The following is a 20,472-nucleotide window of genomic DNA, read 5'->3' on the forward strand; positions in this document are numbered from 1 at the left end:
TATGTATACAGATGTTTTAGAAAATATTTCAGTAATATTTATTTTGAAAAACATATTTAGTTCTAATCCAACAATTCAACTTTTGAGAATCTATCACATAGAAAGAACCAATTCATAACAACAACAAATACAAAGTTATTCATTTTAGTATTGTTTGCAGTGGTTAATAACTATTTTTCAATCTGAATTTAATTAAAAGTTAAATAATTGAATACATTGTCGTTGAGGTGAATAATGTTTACTGGTCAGTAAACCTCCATTTCATTTTTCTTCTAATGGGCTTTCTTGGGTAGCAAAGCCTAGGAAAATAAAAATAACAGAAAGGGAGGTAGGGATACAAAGAGGAAGGGAAGGGAAGGGGAAGGGAGGAAGAGAGGAAGGGAGGTTTTTCTAGTTTTACTTGGAGGAAGGGAAGGAAAGGGGAGGGGAGGGGAGGGGAGGGGAGGGGAGGGCAGGGCAGGGAAAGGAGGAGGGAGGAAGGGGTTTCTGGTTTTACTTGCTGAAAAGGTTTAGGATGCAAATTGGTTTCAACAGATCAGAGATTTAGTTATGTATATTATGGAAAGTGGAAGGTAATGGTCTTCTTCCTGATTTCTGTTTGCTTCTGGCTTAGTTCAGTTTTGTATGTATTATCTCTACTGGCAAGTAAGGTCATGAAGACTTGAGCTAAGTTTGAGCTATTTGTAGCTGAGTTGCAGTGCCCATCTTCCAGCTATGGATAATGAGGCACTGTAGAATTAGCAGCAGTGGTTAATACTTCGAAACCCCAGCTTCCTGATCCTAGAGCAGGGATAGGCTGAATACTGTGGCTTTTGAACTCAAGAGTTCCATGGACAGCCTCAGATGCTGTAGCTTCTATGCTCAATCTGGGAAACATTTTTGGATGTCCAACCCAGGGCTTTTTCTGCCAGATTTGCAAATTTGTTGGTATCTAAATTTTTTTCTCCTAAAGTAGAGGGATTTTTGTTTCCTGCACTGTGCCCTGATTGATATTATGGCATGTTCCTAGTACGTAATATTTGTTTACTGTTTAAAAGCGTGCATTAGATTCATATCTAATAACCTTGATGTATATCCACAATATATTTTTAAGTAAAAGAGCAAGATTACTAAATGTGCATATAGGACAAGCTTGTTTTTGTGAAAATCAGATAGCAAAAGCAAATAATACAGATATATATATAGACTATAACCTAATATATACTTACAGGAGCATAGGCAAATATGTGCAAGATGACACATTATACGGGTAACACTGACTATTTTATGGGGAATCAGAAATGAGAAAACAGTAGGAGATAAGGTTAATTACTAAATCTGCAGATCTATTTATTTTATACCATTTATCTCAGTGAATATTTTACTTAATAACATTTAAGAAGAATTTAAGAAAGGCAACACTTATCTTCATAATCCCATTTGTATAAATTGGGTGAACCATTAACAAAACATAAATTACTGCTAATAGTTGTGAATAAAAATAATGGAAACATCCGGGTGGGAAAAACTGTTCAGCACAACTCTATCTCTGAGGAAAGAGACTGTGCAACATTTAAAACAATTGGTAATTTAGTAATATTAGAAATTCACAGAGCAATGCTTTAAATGTGGTACATTTTTTTTTCTTTTGTTTTTTTTCAGACAGAGTCTTGCTCTTTCGTCCAGGCTAGAGTGCAGTGGTGCAATCTGGGCTCACTGCAAGCTCCGCCTCCCCAGTTTATGCCATTCTCTCACCTCAGCCTTAAATGTGGTATATTCTTAATATATGCAAATTGAATGGAAGATTAAACACAGAAATACTAACAAAAACTAAATTATTAAATGATAAAATAATTTATCATTCATATGAATGATAAACTATGCTGTTTAGATGAATTTGAAGGCCTTTATGTATATGCATCTTTAATCAACACTTCAATGCCTAAATTTTTCTTTCAGATTCCTAAAAACTCAAATTAACAAATATCCATTTTTTTCAGTCCAGAAAATAGAATCTCAAAAAGAAGTAACAAACAGGTCACAACTAGAACACGGAGGAGAAATTTTGAGTCCAAGTCTCTGTGCTAGCCTCTGACTAACATTCTAACTAAACTGCTTTTAAAATGTTTAGCCCCATTAGTCATCAGAGAAATGCAAATTTGAAAGCACAGTCCTCCAAAAGGACTATAATTAAAAATAAATACTGGCCAGGTGTTGTCACACACTTCTGCAATCCCAACTCTTTGGGAGAGCTAGGCAGGAGGATTACTTCAGGCCAAGAGTTTAAGACCAGCCTGGGCAACATAGCAAGATCCCATCTCTACTGAAAAGAAAAAAAAAAAGCCAGGTGTACACTTGTAGTTCCAGCTACTTGGGAGGCTAAGGTGAAAGGATGGCTTGAGCACAGGAGTTCAAGGTTACAGTGAGGTGTGATTTTGCCACTGTACTGTAAAATGGGCAACAGAGCAAGACCCTGTTTCTAAAGTAAGTAAGTAAATAAATAAATACATCACAATATTAGATGGTACTGTGAATCTGAAGCTGGATCTCTCAGACATGATGTTAGGCATAGAAAAGTGCATAATGCTTTGGGAAAACTTTTTGGCATTGTCTACTAAAGCTGAACATGTGTATTCTTTGGCCCAGAAATTCACAAAATAAATGAACGTTTCATTTTAATAAATAAATGCATTTCAGTGCATATTTCAAATGTTGTGGCCTGAAAAACTGGAAGATTTGAATTGTCATAAACTGAAATAGGGAAGAACGCAGGTTATAGAGTGGTTCCACATCTGAAGTACAATTTTAGGACAGTTAAACTTGAGATACTTGCTAGACATCTAAGTGGAGATGAAGAGTTGGCAGTTAGATATATAAGATTTGTTATAAAAGACCAAGCACTGGGGTTCTCAAATTTTTGGGGTTTGAGGAGATATAAAGAAACCAGTAGAGGGAACTGAGAAGAAGAATCTAGAAAAGCAGCAAAAACCATGAAGAATGTGTTTTGGAAGCCAAAAGAAAAAAGTTTCCAAGGCTCAGGGTATAATCAACTTGGTTAAGTGGTGTGTGTAAGTTAATTAAGATGAGGACAAAAGAATAATGATTAGATTTAGCAAAATGGAAATCACTGGTGACCTAAGGTTTAATGGCGATGGTAAAAAGAAAATTGGGGTGTGTTTAAGAAAGGATGAGAGATATAATGGTCAAGTAAGATTTATTCCAACAATTCAAGGTTCAAATTAGAAAATCCATTAATTTAATTTACTGTATTATAGATAATGAGAGAAATATTACATGAGCTTTTCCATAGAGGCAGAAAAGATTCTTGAGAAAATTCAATACCCATTCCCAATTTTAAAAACTACTCAATACATTGAAAGTGACAATACTTTACTAACATGATAAAACATATATTGAATCCTAAAGCCAGCATCATATTTAATGAAATAGAAATACTAGTAGCAATCCCATTAAGAGAGTGACATAGCAAGGATGTCACTTATTTCCACTAATATGTAACATTGTATTAAAAGTATTAACCAATGTAATCAGATAAAAAATAATGATTGAAGGCATAAGAATTAATAAAAAATAATATCTCTAATTGCAGATGAAATAATAGCATTCCTGGAAAACCCCAGATAAATGATGATGAGTAACATAAATAATTTTTAAAATTAGTAAATTAGTACAATAAGAATTATCATTATTTACTTCATAAACCAAATATAACCATTTAGAAGAATTAATAAAAGAGAAATCTTCAACTAGAAGTACAAAAAAATGTTTGAGAATACGCTTTTCAAAATCTTGCAAATTCTTATGAGGAAATCTTTTAAAAATGCTCCTGACACAAAACGTAACTGAACAATTGCAATAGTATCATCTTATTGACTTAAAATAATGCCTATTTACTATCTCATGTTTCTATAAGTCAGAATGCTGGTGAGCTAGGTCAGGACTCTGCTTAGGGTCTCACAAGCTGTAATGAAGGTTTCAGTTGGCCTGGGCTCTCCTTTAGAGGCTCTGGGGAATAAACCATTTCTAATCTCATTAAGGTTGTAATCTCATTACAGTTCCAGGCAGAATGTATTATCTTTTCACAGTTTCTATGTGGCCCCCTCCCATCTTCAAGTCAGCAATGACTGGCTGAGTGCTTCTCATGCTTTGGAACTCTCTGACTCTACATTTCTCTGACTTGTTCTGCTCTCAGCCAAAAGAAAGTTATGCTTTCAAAGACTCATGTAATTACCATTACAATCCAGGATAATCTCCCAATCTAATGGCACTGATTATAAACACAATTACATCTACAAAATCCTTCTGCCCATGTAACCTTGCATATTTACAAGCATGACATGAAGGGCACAAATTATGAGGGCCCAGATTCTGCATACCACACTGCACTCCCTGGGCCCATGATCCACATCCCACCCATATGCAAAATACATTCACCTCCTCTGACGGTGCCCACAAATCTCCAACCAAAGCACAAACTTGCATCTAAATGTTATTATCTCTAATGTTCAAAATCTCATCATCTAATCAAGTACAGATGAAACTATATAGGTTTGATATATCCTGGGGTGAAATGTCTTTGTTTTTTTGGACCTTTGAAACTAAAGAAAGAAATTATGACTTTCCAATGATCCTAAAATATATACATATATACACACACACATATATATACACATATGTGTATATATATATATATTTATTTCATGAGAAAGAAGCCAAATCCATCATTTTTTAAAAAGATAATCACTTCTCTATTTTTGGCTACACTAAAATAGTTGAGAAGTAACATCCTTAAATTTCCTTGATGCCCTCTTGTTTAAGAAGCCTATAAATCCACCCTTCTAAAAGTAACTTCAATTAAAATTGATTGAATACTATTTTTAAATTATGCCTAAACATAAAACTAAAATTTTAGCATTTATATACAGAATATAGGCTTTATTGTGTCATATACAAAATCAACACAGCAGCTAGAAAGTGATTGAATTTACCAACCTTCTAGCATTTTATCCTTTAGAGAATATTACTGTTAGCAACCAGTACTGACAGTATTTAATACACAGAAATCACCTCTAAATGCAGACTGTGAAGTACAAGAAATCTGCTGGACAATATGGAAAGATAATATATATAAAATTAAAATGGATAGATTCATCTAAGAGTTAATCATATGGCATCAAATGTATACAAAATTACAGTGATTTTAAATATGTGCTATTTATTGCAATGAGAGTAAGTTTTCTTAGCTCTCCATTTCACTGAAATCAATTACAAAACTTCCAAAATCTATCTCTTTTACAATATAATAATCATTAAAGACAAAAACAATTTTTATCTTAAAAATTAAATAAATCATAAGGTATATGAAGGAAGGACACCTCTAGATTTAAACAATTTAATCACCAAGAGTTATTATGTAGTTTTGGTTATGTTTAAATGTTCAAAACTTATTTTATATTCAAGGAAACAATGACAATGCCAACATCTAAATTATACAATTAAAGGGTGAATATAGTACAAAATTGTGAACCAGTTGCCATACAAGATCCAATAGACAATGTGACAAGTCTTATAACCCCACAGAGTTAATGATATGAAATTCAATTCATAAAGATGTCTTCTTAAAAGTGAATTGAAAAAGGGTAAAGTTAAGGTTTTAAGAATTTTGGAAAATGTGAAAATACTGGCAAATCATTTAAGCTTTGGCAGAATGCTAAGATATATCATTTTTACCTGTGCTTCTTGTACTACTGTATAATATAATTCAACTTTCATTATTTGTTATCACAATACCATTTTGCTTAAAATGAATAGTTATGTTCAATTTAAAAGTTTTAGAGATATTTATTACAGCTTCATTTATAATACTTAAAAATTAAAACACACTTAATATCCAATGACAAGAGTTTAAGAAACTCTAAAGAGAGACAGGGCAAGATGGCCAACTAAGTGCAGACAAGTGGAACAGCTCCCATGGAGGGACTGAGACTACTGGCGTGCTTTTAACAGATCTTCAGAGGGAAGACACCAAGAGTGGACACAGAAGCTGGGTTGAAGGGGGAGAAAGCTGGGAACCCTGCAAGGGCTATCGCATATGGGGGCTCATTTTTGAACCACAACAGTTCCGGAGGAATGGGTGAGTGGAACTGGCTAGGAGCAACCTGCTCTTGCCACGGGCCTCTGAAACCCCAGCAGGAAGGGACCCCTCGACCACCATGGACACTTGAAGTGGCAAGGAGAGCCTCCTCAAGAAGTGGTAAGGGCAGCAAGCCAGCTGATGTGGGGCCTAGAGGGTTTGGTGCCAGAGCATCTGTAATGGAGCACAGCTAGGGGTGGCCATACCTCTAGGCTCGACTTGCTCCTGTAAGAGACTTTAGCCCTAGCGGAACGGTGGGACCTGATCTCTGCAAGGTAGTTGTGCACATCAGATGGGACTAGTCTGACCTGTGCACTCCTTAGTCTGCTGGCCTCTCATGGGTCCCCAGCCTGGCCATACCTGCTTATAGGGCAGTCTCGAGTGGGGCCCACACCATAGCTTCTGCATCGGTAAACCACACCTAACCAAAGAGAGCTCCAGTAAGATGGCCCCCTATGGCCACACACCAGCCCACATGCTCTCTCTCCATACCTCAGCTCTCCCTGGGCTCACAGCAACTCACCACATCACTACCCTGGCACATGTCTGCACGGGAGAATTTTTGCTTTACTTGCCCTGCCAGCACATGGGAGTGCAGCTGGAACCTCAACATCCCTGATGATGGCCATTTCAGAGAGCCTGGGAGGACCCAGAGCCAGCAAGCCCCGCCTCCGCCAGTGCCTCACCCTTGTGCTAATACTGTGCAGAGAACAGGAGATCCTCTCACACCCTGAGTGATCACTCCTGCTTGCAGGGCACAGAGAAGGCACCCAGACCTGCCTGGGCCAGCACTCTGGCCCCAAGACAACACCACCTCCAATGCAACCACACACAGAGTCTCCAGCAGGGGCCTCCTTCCCCCACCCTCCGACAAGCTGCATTGCCTCTGCCACTGTGGTGAAAGCTGGCAGGGAGACAGACACCCCTGCATCCACTAGCACTCTGCTGCAGCTGCTGCACCTCAGTTTCTCCAGTGCAGGCCAAACCTCAAGGAGCCAAGAGCAAAGTCAGAGCCCAATACAAGTCCCCCCAAGTCAGAGCATGCAGTCTAGGAGTTGGGAGATGAACACTGGCCCCCTTAAATCCCCCAGAACCGAAGTCAGTCGGCTGAATCCACCTTATATCACAATTAAACACCCAAGGTCATCAACAGGATTAAAACAAACAAACAAACAAACAAAAAAACAAATTGGAAGGTAACCAACCTCAAAGACTGAAGGTAGATAAGCCCACAAAGATGAGAAAGAACCATCACAAGAATGCTGAAAACCCAAAAAGCCAGAGTGCCTTCTTTTCTCCAAGTACCACATTACCTTTCCAGCAAGGCGTTGGAACTGGGCTAAGATACTTGAAATGACAGAAATAGAATTCAGAATATGGATAGGAATGAAGATCATTGAGCTACAAAAGTACATTGAAACCCAGTGCAAGGATGCTAAAAATCATGATAAAATTATTCAGGAAATGACAGACAAAATAGCTAGTATAGAAAAAAACTGGCTAGCCATATGCAGATTGAAATTGGACTCCTTCCTTACATCACAAACAAAAATTAAATCAAGGTGGATTAGAGACTTAAATGTAAAACCCAAAACTACAAAAACCTTGGAAGACAACCTAGGCAACACCACTCAGGACATAGGCACAGGCAAAGATTTCATGACCAAGATGTCAAAAGCAATTGCCACAAAACTAAAAATTGACAAATGGAACCTAATTAAACTAAACAGTTTCTGCACAGCAAGAGAAAGTATCAACGGAGTAAACAGACAACCTACAGAATGGGAGAAAATTTTTGCAAATTATGTATCTAACAAAGGTCTAATATCTAGCATGTACAAGGAACTTAAATTTACAAGAGAAAACCAAGCAACCGCATTAAAAAGTGGGCAAAGGACACGAGCAGACACTTTAAAAGACTTACATGTGGCCAAGCATATGAAAAAAAGTTCAACATCACTGATCATTAGAAAAATGCAAACAAAACCACAATGAAATATTATCTCACACCAGACAGAATGGCTGTTACTAAAAAGCCAAAAAAATAACAGATGCTGGGGAGATTGTGGAGAAAAAGGAATGCGGGATTGTAAATTAGTTCATCGTTGTGTATGACAGTGTGGTGATTCCACAAACACCTAAAGGCAGCATTCAATCTGGCAGTCCCATTACTGGGTATATACCCAAAGGAATATAAATCATTCTGTTAAAATACACATGTGTATGTATGTTCATTGCAGCACCATTCACAATAGCAAAGACTTGGAATCAAACCTAAATGCCTATTAATGATAGACCTGACAAAGAAAATGTGGTACATATATACCATGAAATACCATGTAGTCATAAAAAGAGCAAGATTATGTACTTTGCAGGTACATGGTGGAAGCTGGAGGCCATTATCCTTTGCAAACTAACACAGGAACAGAAAACCAAATGCCGCAAGTTCTCATTTATAAGTGGGAGCTAAATGATGAGAGCACATGGATACATAGAAGGGAACAACACACATTGGGGCCTGTGAGAGAGTGGAGGGTGGGAGGAGGGAGAAGATCAGAAAAAATAACTAATGGGTACTAGGCTTAATACCTGGGTGACAAAATAACCTGTACAACAAACCCCCATGACATAAGGTTACCTATGTAACAAACCTGCACATGTATCCCTGAACTTAAAAGTTAAAAAAGAAACTCTAAAGCCTTTAAAATTAATTGTAAAATATAATATTGAAATAAGTTTTTATGTCATGAAAGAATATGTCATCAATTACTGTATGCACATAATATCATTATTCATATATATTATAAGACCTGTGTGTTTATATACAAAAAAAAATTAACAGTGACTACATCTGGATGGTGACATCATAGATCAATATTTTCTGTTTGCTTGAGTATATTCTAAACTTTGAGGAATCAGCACTAAGCATTTATGCCTTTCAAAACATGCCTTAAAATAACTTTATGTCATAGTTTCTATAATGAATCTCATCAGATTTTCTGAGGGTTGTAAGGAAGAAAACAGGATTCATTAATAGCAATTGAAGCAGAGTTTGTAGGGCAGATCCTGACTGGAATAATCTTATGTGAGAATGCAAGGAGAGAAATTGAAGACAGAAATGACTTTCAAAGAATTTTCCATAAAGAATATCAGGAAATGCAACTGTACTGTAGCCCTTGGGGAAAGAATGAATACACACACACACACACACACACACACACACACACACACACACACACACATTAAACATGAAAAACAGGGAAGTGAAAAGTAAAAGTAAAAGAATAAGCCCAAAGAAAAAAGAAAGAAATTGTAACTATAAAAGTACATATTAACACATTAAAAGTTTGAAAATTCTAAAATTATTGAATCTAAAAATCATTCCTTTTTAAATACATTATTAAAAATTTTTAAATCTAATTTAAAAAGTGAAAATACATATATAATTAGAAATAACATAACAGCAAAACTGGAAGCAAGCATTCCATGTCATGCTATGGTAATACGTCTGGAAATCTTAATCCATTTAGATTATTTCCTGGGCCATTAAAAAATTAAACATTAACCTCAAGAAGAAATACATAGCCTGATAGGACAATTATGTTATTAAATAAAACAGTGGCCCATGAAAAAGAAAATAATAATTCAAACAATGGAAAAAAATCACCAAGGTGTTCTATCAAATCTTCAAGAGAAAGTTATTTAAATATGTATTAATTATTTAGGTAATAAGAATGGAAGAAAGGTTTCAAAATTCATTTTATAAAGCTGGCATAATCCTGATAAGAGCATCTATCAAATATAGCACAAATTAAGAACACCGGAATACAGACTCACTTATGAATATGGATGCAAAATCTTAAATAAAATCCTTGCAAATCAAACTCAGCAGTAAATTAAAAGAACAATAAACCATAACCAAGCAGAGTTCATCTAATGAATTTAAAAATGGTTAAATATTAATATAATACATCATCTCAATAGGTCAAATGAGAAACTAAAATCATCTTCACAGCATTTTCTATAAATGAACATCTATTCCTATGTACTGCTTTTATAATCGGAGTATATTTTTAAAATCTTTAGCATGGCCATTAGTATATATTTGAAATCAGCATTTAGATAACATTAAGCACTTATTTAAAATAAAAGATAGTAAAAGTCAATTTCACAGACGTCATTTAATATTTTATATATGTGCCACACAAAATACACACATAAAAAGTGTTGACATCCTATTATTTAAAAAAATAGCAATGTGGATTTTTCTTTATTTTATTTTTTATTTTCATTATAATTTAAGTTCTAGGGTACATGTGTACAACGTGCAGGTTTGTTACATATGTATACATGTGCCATGTTGCTATGCTGCACCCATTAACTCGTCATTTATATTAGGTATATCTCCTAATGCTATCCCTCCTCCCACCCCTTCCCCCACCCCACAACAGGCCCTGGTGTGTGATGTTCCCCTTCCTGTGTCCAAGTGTTCTCATTGTTCAATTCCCACCTATGAGTGAGAACATGTGGTGTTTGGTTTTCTGTTCTTGTGATAGTTTGCTGAGAATGATGGTTTCCAGCTGCATCCATGTCCCTACAAAGGACACGAACTCATCTTTTTTATGGCTGCATAGTATTCCATGGTGTATATGTACCACATTTTCTTAATCCAGTCTGTCATTGATGGACATTTGGGTTGGTTCCAAGTGTTTGCTATTGTGAATAGTGCCGCGATAAACATACGTGTGCATATCTTTATAGCAGCATGATTTATAATCCTTTGTGGAAGACAGTGTGGCAATTCCTCAAGGATCTAGAACTAGAAATACTATTTTTTTTTTTAATCTCCTGAGTAGCTGGGAATACAGGTGTGCACCACCATGCCGGGCTAATTTTTGTATATTTCAGTAGGGATGGGGTTTCACCATATTGGCCAGGCCAGTCTTGAACTCCTGACCTGGTGATCCGCCTGCCTCAGCCTCCTAAAGTGCTGGGATTACAGGCATGAGCCACCATGCCTGGCCAGCAATGTGTAGTTTTCTAAATTTTATCCTATTTTATCTACAAAACACATATATGAATATTGTGTAATGAAACACAACTGTTTTCATAGTCCAAAAATTGGGGTTGTAGGTTGACTCTGCCACTTAATAGCTTTGTGTCTGTTAGAAAATCACTCAGCCTCTCTAGGCTGCCTTCCTATTTGATAAATTGTTATTATTAGAAATAACTATTGTTTCATCTATTTTTGAGAAGGAATTTGCTTAATTTGAAAATTCTCAATGCAAATGTATGAATCAAAAGGCATACTTGAATGGGTATTTTGTAGTGTTTAGATCCATACTGTATAATATATAGGCCAATATATAAAGCTAATGTAAATTAGCTTTCTATGAACAAAAACAATATTCAAAAATTATACAAACACCAACTAATATACAGAAGGAATCCACTTATATGCAACATTTATATGAAAACTAAGTTACTAAAAAATAATTTTGTGTGTCTATGTGATTGTCAATAAAATATAAAATTCATAAATATTTCTAAAGCCCTAAAAGTCACTTTCGATTATCAATTGATAAAATCAGAAACAAAAGCCTTTTTATATTACAAGAAACTAAAAGTTGCAGATCATGAAATTATTTTCTTAAAAAACAATTCTGAACCTTGGGAGTAGACTATAAAGTAAACATGGGAAAGGGATTTATAGAAAATTCTTTCATTTACATTCAAAAAGGATTTTATCTCAACATTACTTTAATGCACTTAGCCAATTTCAAGATGTTTTCTGGCTAACAAAAGCCATTGTTTTTAGAAATAAAAAGGAAATAAAGTGTTTTCAAAGATCCAATGACACAAATTAGAGAAAAGTGTATGTTAATGAGGGAAAGACTCTAAATTGAAAGCACAAAATGTCTTGAAATTTAAAAAAAAAAATCATTTTAAGTTGTATGTGCAATTAGGCAGCACAAATCTTTTATTTTTCTCTTGAACTGGGAAGTTTCAATTGCATACCAAAAATAATGCATGGCAATAATGCACATCATTGCTTTTAATTGAGTGCTTAACATGCACTCTTTGAAAATCTAACTTAAAGGTTTTATAATGAGCAAAATGAAGAAAAAATTAATATATCTAAACTTCATTTTTCTCATCTCTTCTAGAATGTGTGATAGTCCCCAAATGATTTCTATAATTAAAAAATATCACTAACCTTATAAACATATACTCAATTTCTCAGCAAAAATAACATTTTGTGGCCAAGGGTGGTGGCTCACGCCTGTAATCCCAGCACTGTGGGAGGTTGAGGTGGGTGGATCACCTGAGGTCAGGAGTTCAAGACCAGTCTGGCCAACAGGGCGAAACGCTGTCTCCACCAAAAATACCAAAAATTAGTTGGGTATGGTGGCTCACACCTGTAATTCCAGCTACTCAGGAGGCTGCAGCGGGAGAATCACTTACCTCAGGCAGCAGAGGTTAAAGTGAGCCCAGATCATGCCCCTGCATTCCAGCCTGGGCAACAGAGACAGACTCTGTTTGTGAATGAATGAATGAATGAATGAATGAATGAATGAATGAATAACATTGTGTTATAACATCAAATTGAGGAGGGCCAGCGTTGTCATTTTAGAGATGATCAAAGAAATAAAAAACTGATTGTAGGTTTACTGGATAAATACTCCCTTTTTGAAAATTTTATTCATGTTGATATTTTTATAGATGTAGACAAATTTCAGCATGATTACTAAACTGAGGTAATAACTATTTGTCAACTGTATGTAATATTTTTAAAACTTTTATTGATTATGCTATACTTCCTTGGTGCTTTTATAGTAATCCCTGGGAAAGCTACAGGCATTGTTTTAAATTATCGAAGATTCTGTGAATGGCTACTCTCTACACTCCAGGTCACCAAGTTCTTTATAGGCTCACAAGGTGTAGGATTTCCCCCCACCCTCCTATTTATCTTTATTTCCCTCCCTCCCTCCTCCCCTCCCCTCCCCTCCCTCCCTTCCTTCGTTTTCTTCCCTCTCCCTCCTTCCCTTTCTTCCTTCCATTTATTCCTTGATTCACTCACTTAATCAACAAGCATTTATTGTCTAATATGGGAAAGGCATTAGACAAATTACTCAGAGACAAAGAAAGAGTCACAATGCATCTCCTGCCCTTAAAAACCTTACAGTCTAAGACATAGACAACTAATCATTAATTTCAACTGAGTGTTATAAGTGCCAGCATAGGGGTAAACACAGAATGTAGTTAGAGTTCAAAGCAGAAGGAAAAAAGTTAAGAGATGGTTTCACCAAGGATTTTCTTCCTTCCAAGTTGAGATTTAAAAAAAGAGAATTCAGCTACACAATGATAGGATTGAGAGAATGAACAGAGTCAAACAGACATTATATTTTGAGGGAAGAGTATTTATAACGAGCTGAAAGAATGAAAATATGTGGCACATTCTGTTGTCCTGAGGTTGTTTCAGGTGATTACAGTATAGAGTCAGAGGGAAAGTGGGAGCAAGAAAGAGGCTGGAGACAGAAACAAGGGCAAATGTAGAGAAACTTGTACTACTATCTATTTAAGATCAGGTTCTTCCTTCTCATTGATGCCATTTCCTCCTCCTCTAGTATTTCAGCCCAGTGTTTTTGCTTTAATGGGTTGGTTTTTTTGTTTGTTTTTGTTTTTGTTTAGTGTTTTCACCCTTGTCTATTTCTGGATCCTTCTCTCTTGTCTATGTAGCAGTGTAAGTCATTCTCATATGAATTCAGGTTAATATTCTCCACACTGCATGAATGAGAACAAAATTAAGACATTAAAAATGAAAATAAAATTTAAAAAATTTTTGAGAATCTCAAATCTTGAATCTTATTTGCAAGAGGTGGAGTTTAAAAATAATAATAATAAAAATGGCTGGGCAGGATGGCTCATGAGTGTAATCCCAGCGCTTTGGAAGGCCAAGGTGGGTAGATCACCTGAGGTCAGGAGTTTGAGATCAGCCTGGCCAACATGGTGAAACCCCATCTCTACTAAAAAATACAAAAATTAGCTGGGCATGATGGCACACACCTGTAATCCCAGCTACTGGGGAGGCTGAGGTTGGAGAATTACTTGAACCCGTGAGGCAGAGGTTGCAGCAAGCCGAGATCGCATCACTGCACTCCAGTCCTGGTGACAGTATAAGACTACCATCCCAAGAAATAAAAAAAACAAACAACAACAAAACTTTTTTTAAAAAAGATAAAAGGAATTTCAATTAGGAAAGTCTAACACACAGATAGAGTTGTGTGCAAAATATTAACCTGGGAATAAATATAAACAAACATTTATTGTGTAAATTAATAATAAATTATCTTAAGAAAATTAGTAAATAAGATATACATAAAATGATGAAAAATTAAATATACGTCAGGAGAGGATCACAAAATCCCTAAACTGTTCAGGAAGAAGTTAAAGATATTGAGTATGCTTAACATCTGTCAAGTGAAATATGCATTCCACAAACTTTATTAATAATTCATAACTTCAAACCTTGCAAATAAAAGCATAATAAAAAAGCTCAACTCTAATCATTCTAAACTTATGGCTTCAAAATTCATAAAGCAAAAATTAGGAAAAAATGAAAAAAGTAACCCATCTCCCTGAGATATTTTAATTCATCTCTCACAGTAATTGATAGAAGTGTCAGAAAATGAACCAGAAATATAAAAGATTTAAATAACACAACTAACACAGATGGCTAAATCAATCTACTTAGAATTGTTTCCCCAAATCAGAGAAAACATTTTTGTCAAATGAAATATTTATGCAAATTGCCCATATATTAGAACATGGATTAAACCATAATAAATTTTAAACTATTTCTATCATATAGACCAATTTTATAAACATATCAGGATCACATTACAAATCAATTTTAAAAATTAACTAACATTAGATGAAGATGGAAGGGTTAATTGTCTCATCACTGTCTGATTTTGCATAGACACAGTTTTCCTTTTGGAAAGTTCCAAGAACATTGATTAAGCTTCAATTTGGGAAAACAACTCAAATAAACAGAGATAGGTCATGGGTATGTTTAGAAGTCCCTAGCATAAAGACTAGAGTTCTTACTCAATTATGCCATAAGTGGATACAGTTTCAATCATAATTCCAACAAAAATTTTTAAAGAAATGAACCGGATAATTCTGAAACCTATATGGAAGAGCAAGAATCAAGAAAAGCCTAGAACTCAAAAGAAAATATAAGATCAGAGGATTCACTATCACAGATAATTAACACCCATTATGGAATTTTAGTGATGCAGACATGGAGTGTTCAGGTGAAGATGGTCAAATAGATCAAAGTAAAAAGTGAATGGAAAAAGATCCATGCAAACATAAAAACCTAATGTGGGAGAGAGATAACACTGATTATAGATATATAAACAAAACCCATCAGTAGATTGTATTGTAACAATTTGTTTTATATATTATACAAAAAATAACTGGAACCTCACTTCACATTACACCCATACATTAATTTCATATTAATTATGCATCACATCTGGCAAATGAAATATGCATTCCAAAAATTGTAGAAATAGCTTTTTACTTCCAAATTTGTAAATGGAAGGCAGAGTGAGAAAAATAAGCCTCAATTTTAAACATTCTAAACATAGTTTCATCTAAAACTATCACATAAATATTAAAAGCAGAATTCAGAAACATTGAGAATGAAATAACAGAAAATATTTTTATAATCTCAGGAGTGGGACAATTTCTTAAACAAGTTTACAAAAGGAAAAAGCACAAAGGAATGCATTTACACCTGATACTACATTAAACTGAGGTGTCTTTTCATCAGAAGTTACCATAAAGAAATGAAAAAAGGTTGGGTAAATATATTTTTAACATTTGTAACTAGAAAATATTTAGTATCCACGATATATAAATTCTTACACATCAGTGAGATGACACTCAGCATATAGCAGGAAAATCATGAGCAGGTTTTCACAGAAAAGGAAATACAAATCACCCCGCAAAAGTCATTAAAAATGTTCAGTTCCATTAATAACTAATAACAAACCATAATGAGGTACAATTAAAAAGCCTTATTATAGAGAAGAATGTCTTTAACTCCAGGTTGGAATGCAAATTGGCGTAATAATTTATATATTATTTCCTTTTACTATACTATTATTTATTTTATCTATTATGTTCTTATACAACAGTGAATGAGATATGGCAGAAAAAGAAAGCTTCATCTTCAGAAAAGATGAGTCATAATGAAAGGTCAGATGCTTCCAAGCAGGAGCACACCACTGCTGGTTTTAGAGAAGAAGGGAACAAATAGCTAGGGAATGCAGGCAGCCTCTGAAAACTGAGTGTGATCTCAGGCTGACAGGTGCCAAGGAAACAAAGGCTTCAGTTCTCAAACCATAAGAATTAAATCATGTCAAAACTGAACACCCCAGTTAGAACGGGTAATATCAAAAAGACAAAAAATAACAAATGCTGTTGAAGATGCAGAGAAAAAGTACTCTTAAACGTTGTTGGTGGGACTATAAATGAATACAGCCACTGTGGAGTGGAGATCACAGCAGTATGGAGATTCCTAAAAAAAAAAAAAAAAAAAAAACCCACTAAAAAAAGAATTACATATGATCCAACAATCCCACTGCTGGTTATATATCCAAAGGAATCAGTATGTCCAAGAGATAACTACACCTTTGCATTTATTGCAGCACTATTCACAAAACCTAAGATATGAAATCAACCTGCTTCCATCAACGGATGAGTAGATAAGGAAATGTGATACACAATGGAATACTATTTGGCAATAAAAAGGAACGAATTCCTCTTATTTGCAGCAACATGGACGGAACAGGAGGGCATTATGTCAAGTGAAATAAGCCTAGCACAGAAAAATGAATACCATATGTTCTCCTTCATACATGGAGCTAAACAGGTTGATCTCACAGAAGCAGAGAGTAGAGTAGTGATAACTAGAGACTAGGAAGTGTAGGGGGTAGGGGGCATAGAGAGAGGTTGGATAAGAGATAAAAAATTATAGCTTAATAAGACAAGTAAGTTTTAGTGTTCTTTAGCACTGTAGAGTAACTCTAGTTAATAATAATTCATTCTATATTTTCAATGAGGATTTTCAAAATCCTGGAAAGAGGGCGATTTTGAATGTTACCAACAGAAAGAAATGCTGAATGTTACCCTAATTTGATCATTACAGATTGTATACAAGTATCAAAATATCACATTAGACCCCTTATAAAAATGTACAATTATTATGTGTCAATTAAAACAAAAACTGAAGAAGTTTTTGTTTGAAGTTTTTCTTCACTTTTTATTTTAATTGACACACAATAATTGGACATCTTTATAGGGGTCTATTCTGATATTTTGATACCTGTATACTAAAAATAGTGTTATCCTGGAGTCTCCAGACAGAAATGCCAGGCTACTGATACCCTGATTTTAGTCTTGCCAGTCCTGGGGCAGAGCAAGCACTTGAGCCATGCTGTGCCCAGACTTCTGACTTAGGAAAAGGTTGAGATAATAAATGAGTGCTGTTTCAAGATGCTAAATTTGTGGTAATTTGTTAGGCAGCAATAGAAAACTAATATAGGCAAATTGGCTATATATTAAAAAATTGGCCAATTGCTATGTAATTATTGACAAAAAGTTTGCTATTTATAACTCAAAACAAAGATCAGTATTTTTTATTTTTAAATATGAAAAACTCACCGTTTTAGAAAGAGAATGTAATTCATTTTTTGATGACTTTGTTTCCCTTATTGCTTCAGTCACTTCCTCTTCCTTCTCCTCAATATTAGTATTAACATTCATCACTGATGAAGAGTAATGATCAAATAGACTGTTAAGTTGATACATCTCTCTCCTACGAAGAAAAAAATATATTTTAAATTATAGTTAGGCTAGGCTTGGTGGCTCATGGCTGTAATCCCAGCACTTTGGGAGGCCAAGATAGCAGATTACTTGAGTCCAGGAGTTCAAGACCAGCTTGGGCAACATGGAGAGACAATGTCTCTACAAAAAAAAAAAAATTGAAAATTAGCCGAGCATGGTGGCACATGCCTGTAGCCCCATCTACTGAGGAGGCAGAGGTGGGAGGATTGATTGAGCCCAGGAAGTTGAGGCTGTAGTGAACTGTGATTGATCCACTGTACTCCAGCCTGGGTGACAGAGTGAGACCCTATCTCAAAATAAATAAATAAATAAATAATACTTAAATTAGCTTTAACAGTATGAATCAACGGAAATCCATCCCAAAGTAACTTGACAATTTCTAAAAAATACTACTTAGATGTTAAGTAAATAGTGAGGAAAAAAAGTCATCAATAGTATTGTTTCTAAGGGAAAACATAATTGAGAGAAAAATAAATTATAAATTTGTTCAAATAAACTGTCTTTGAATCTGATTTCAGGTAAGAGATTTACACACTTTTCATTCAGAAGCTGGGTAATACAGGGATGGAAAGGTAAGAAAAAAAGAAGAGGAGGTAGAAGTGAAAAGACCAAGCAGTTATAGCTTTCACAGCCTTAGAGGTAAAATAAAGGAAATTGTAGCTTAGGAAAACACAGGACTTTTTAAAAAGAAGTAATAGTCAAAGAGTTATTTGTTCCTATATGACCCTCCCAAGGGGACCAGTGCTAGTCTGTGAACCACACAGTCCTTTATCTAATCTAGCAGGTAGAAACCATCTTCCAAATATAAAATTATCTTTAGATACTGTTATGGTTGTTTAATGTAGCAAAAAAATCAGTGAGAAAATGATAAAATTACCATTTTCATAAAATACCAGCACATAATATAGATAATTACAACTTTTTAAACACACCTTAAACAAAATAGTGGACTAGGAGATTTATTTGAAACCCATATAAAAGTAAAACTTTATATGTAATAAACTCATACAAGTGAATATGTAATAGAAAAATTATTCAATAGAAAAAGGCACAGAGAATATGAACAATCACCAATAAATTTATGGTGTGCTTATTGAATTGGCCCAGATTCTTATGCACCAACCCTGATTCCAGCAGCATGGTCAAATAAAACTGAAATCTACAATCTCACTATAGAAATGAAAATTAAAGGAACAAACAAATAGGCAAGAACAAGATTCTTCACATTTCTATGTCTGCAGAGTATAAACTTAACCTGTCAGAATCCTAGAAGCCAGTTAGGCAATGAGAGTTAGGTAGCCTCAACATTCAAAATGTATTCATTTCTTTTGAAATTAATTTTTCTTCTCTCAGTGTTATCTATTGCCTCTAGTCCAAAGAATACACTATGGATTTCTGCCTGAGTGATGGACAATTGCCTACTGCCATGCAATTTAAGAGTTATTATTTTAGTGGTTCACTTATTCCAATTTCTTGATGAAGTTGATGCCACTAATTCCTCAGCCTTTTGAGGATTTTCCAGGAAAGCAGTTTATACTATGCTTGTCTCCACTGTTATTTTAAAATTCATCATTGTTTTATCAGCTAAATCCAAATAAATTTAGAAGAATAAAAGGGAAGAATCACTCTACCAGTTGTTAAGAACTACTATGCAAACTCTGAAATCAAGAAAGTGTGATATTGGCAGAGGGATAGCCAAATAGATAAATGGAATGGTCATAGACAACTCAGAAATAGAGCTACACAAACATGCCTGATTTTTGACAAAGTCACAAAATCAATTTAATGAAAGTAATTTAACATATGGTGATGGAATAATTACATATTCATTGGCAAAAAAAGTGAAGCCCAAGCTAAATCTCACATTTTACACATAATCTAACTAAAAATGGCTTATATATCTAAATATAAATTGTAAACCTATAATATTTTTAGAAAACAAATTTCTTTGTTACAGGATTAGGGCAAGATTTCTTGTGTGTGACACCAAGTACGTGATGAATAAAAGAAGAAAGTGATAAGTAGAATTTTAGAAAAATTAAGAACTTCTGCATTATAAAACACCCTCAAAGACAAAAAGACAAGACTTTACTAAAACATAGAATATATTTGCATATAACATATCTGATTAAAAGTCTTGCATTTTCAAAATTAAAGAATTCTCTACACACAACCATAAGAAAACAAACATTATAATGGGGAAATGTCAAAATATTTGAACAGACACTGTATGAAAAAGAGACTTCAATAACAATTGAGCACACGAAAAGATGTACATCACAATTTGCCACTAGGGAAATGCAAATCATAATGATATATCACTACAAACTTACTAGTCTAGGTTTAATATTTTTTAAAAAAATTAGTGTTCTCTTGTAGAGAAACTGGATCTCTCATACACTGCTGGCATTCAGATA

The 20,472-nt window shown here is 34.7% G+C and overlaps 1 protein-coding gene across 1 annotated transcript in view; it reads right to left on the reverse strand.

Annotated features, from left to right (window-relative positions):
- CCDC178 (coiled-coil domain containing 178) overlaps positions 1–20,472 on the reverse strand; it is a 524,781-nt gene that overhangs the window by 367,737 nt on the left and 136,572 nt on the right. The window contains exon 11 of the mRNA XM_030925827.1: positions 17,873–18,026. Within this exon, the coding sequence (XP_030781687.1) occupies positions 17,873–18,026 (154 nt within the window). The remainder of the gene's footprint in view (positions 1–17,872; positions 18,027–20,472) is intronic.

This window comes from Rhinopithecus roxellana, chromosome 21 (assembly GCF_007565055.1).
Source record: "Rhinopithecus roxellana isolate Shanxi Qingling chromosome 21, ASM756505v1, whole genome shotgun sequence".
Taxonomy (NCBI): domain Eukaryota; kingdom Metazoa; phylum Chordata; class Mammalia; order Primates; family Cercopithecidae; genus Rhinopithecus; species Rhinopithecus roxellana.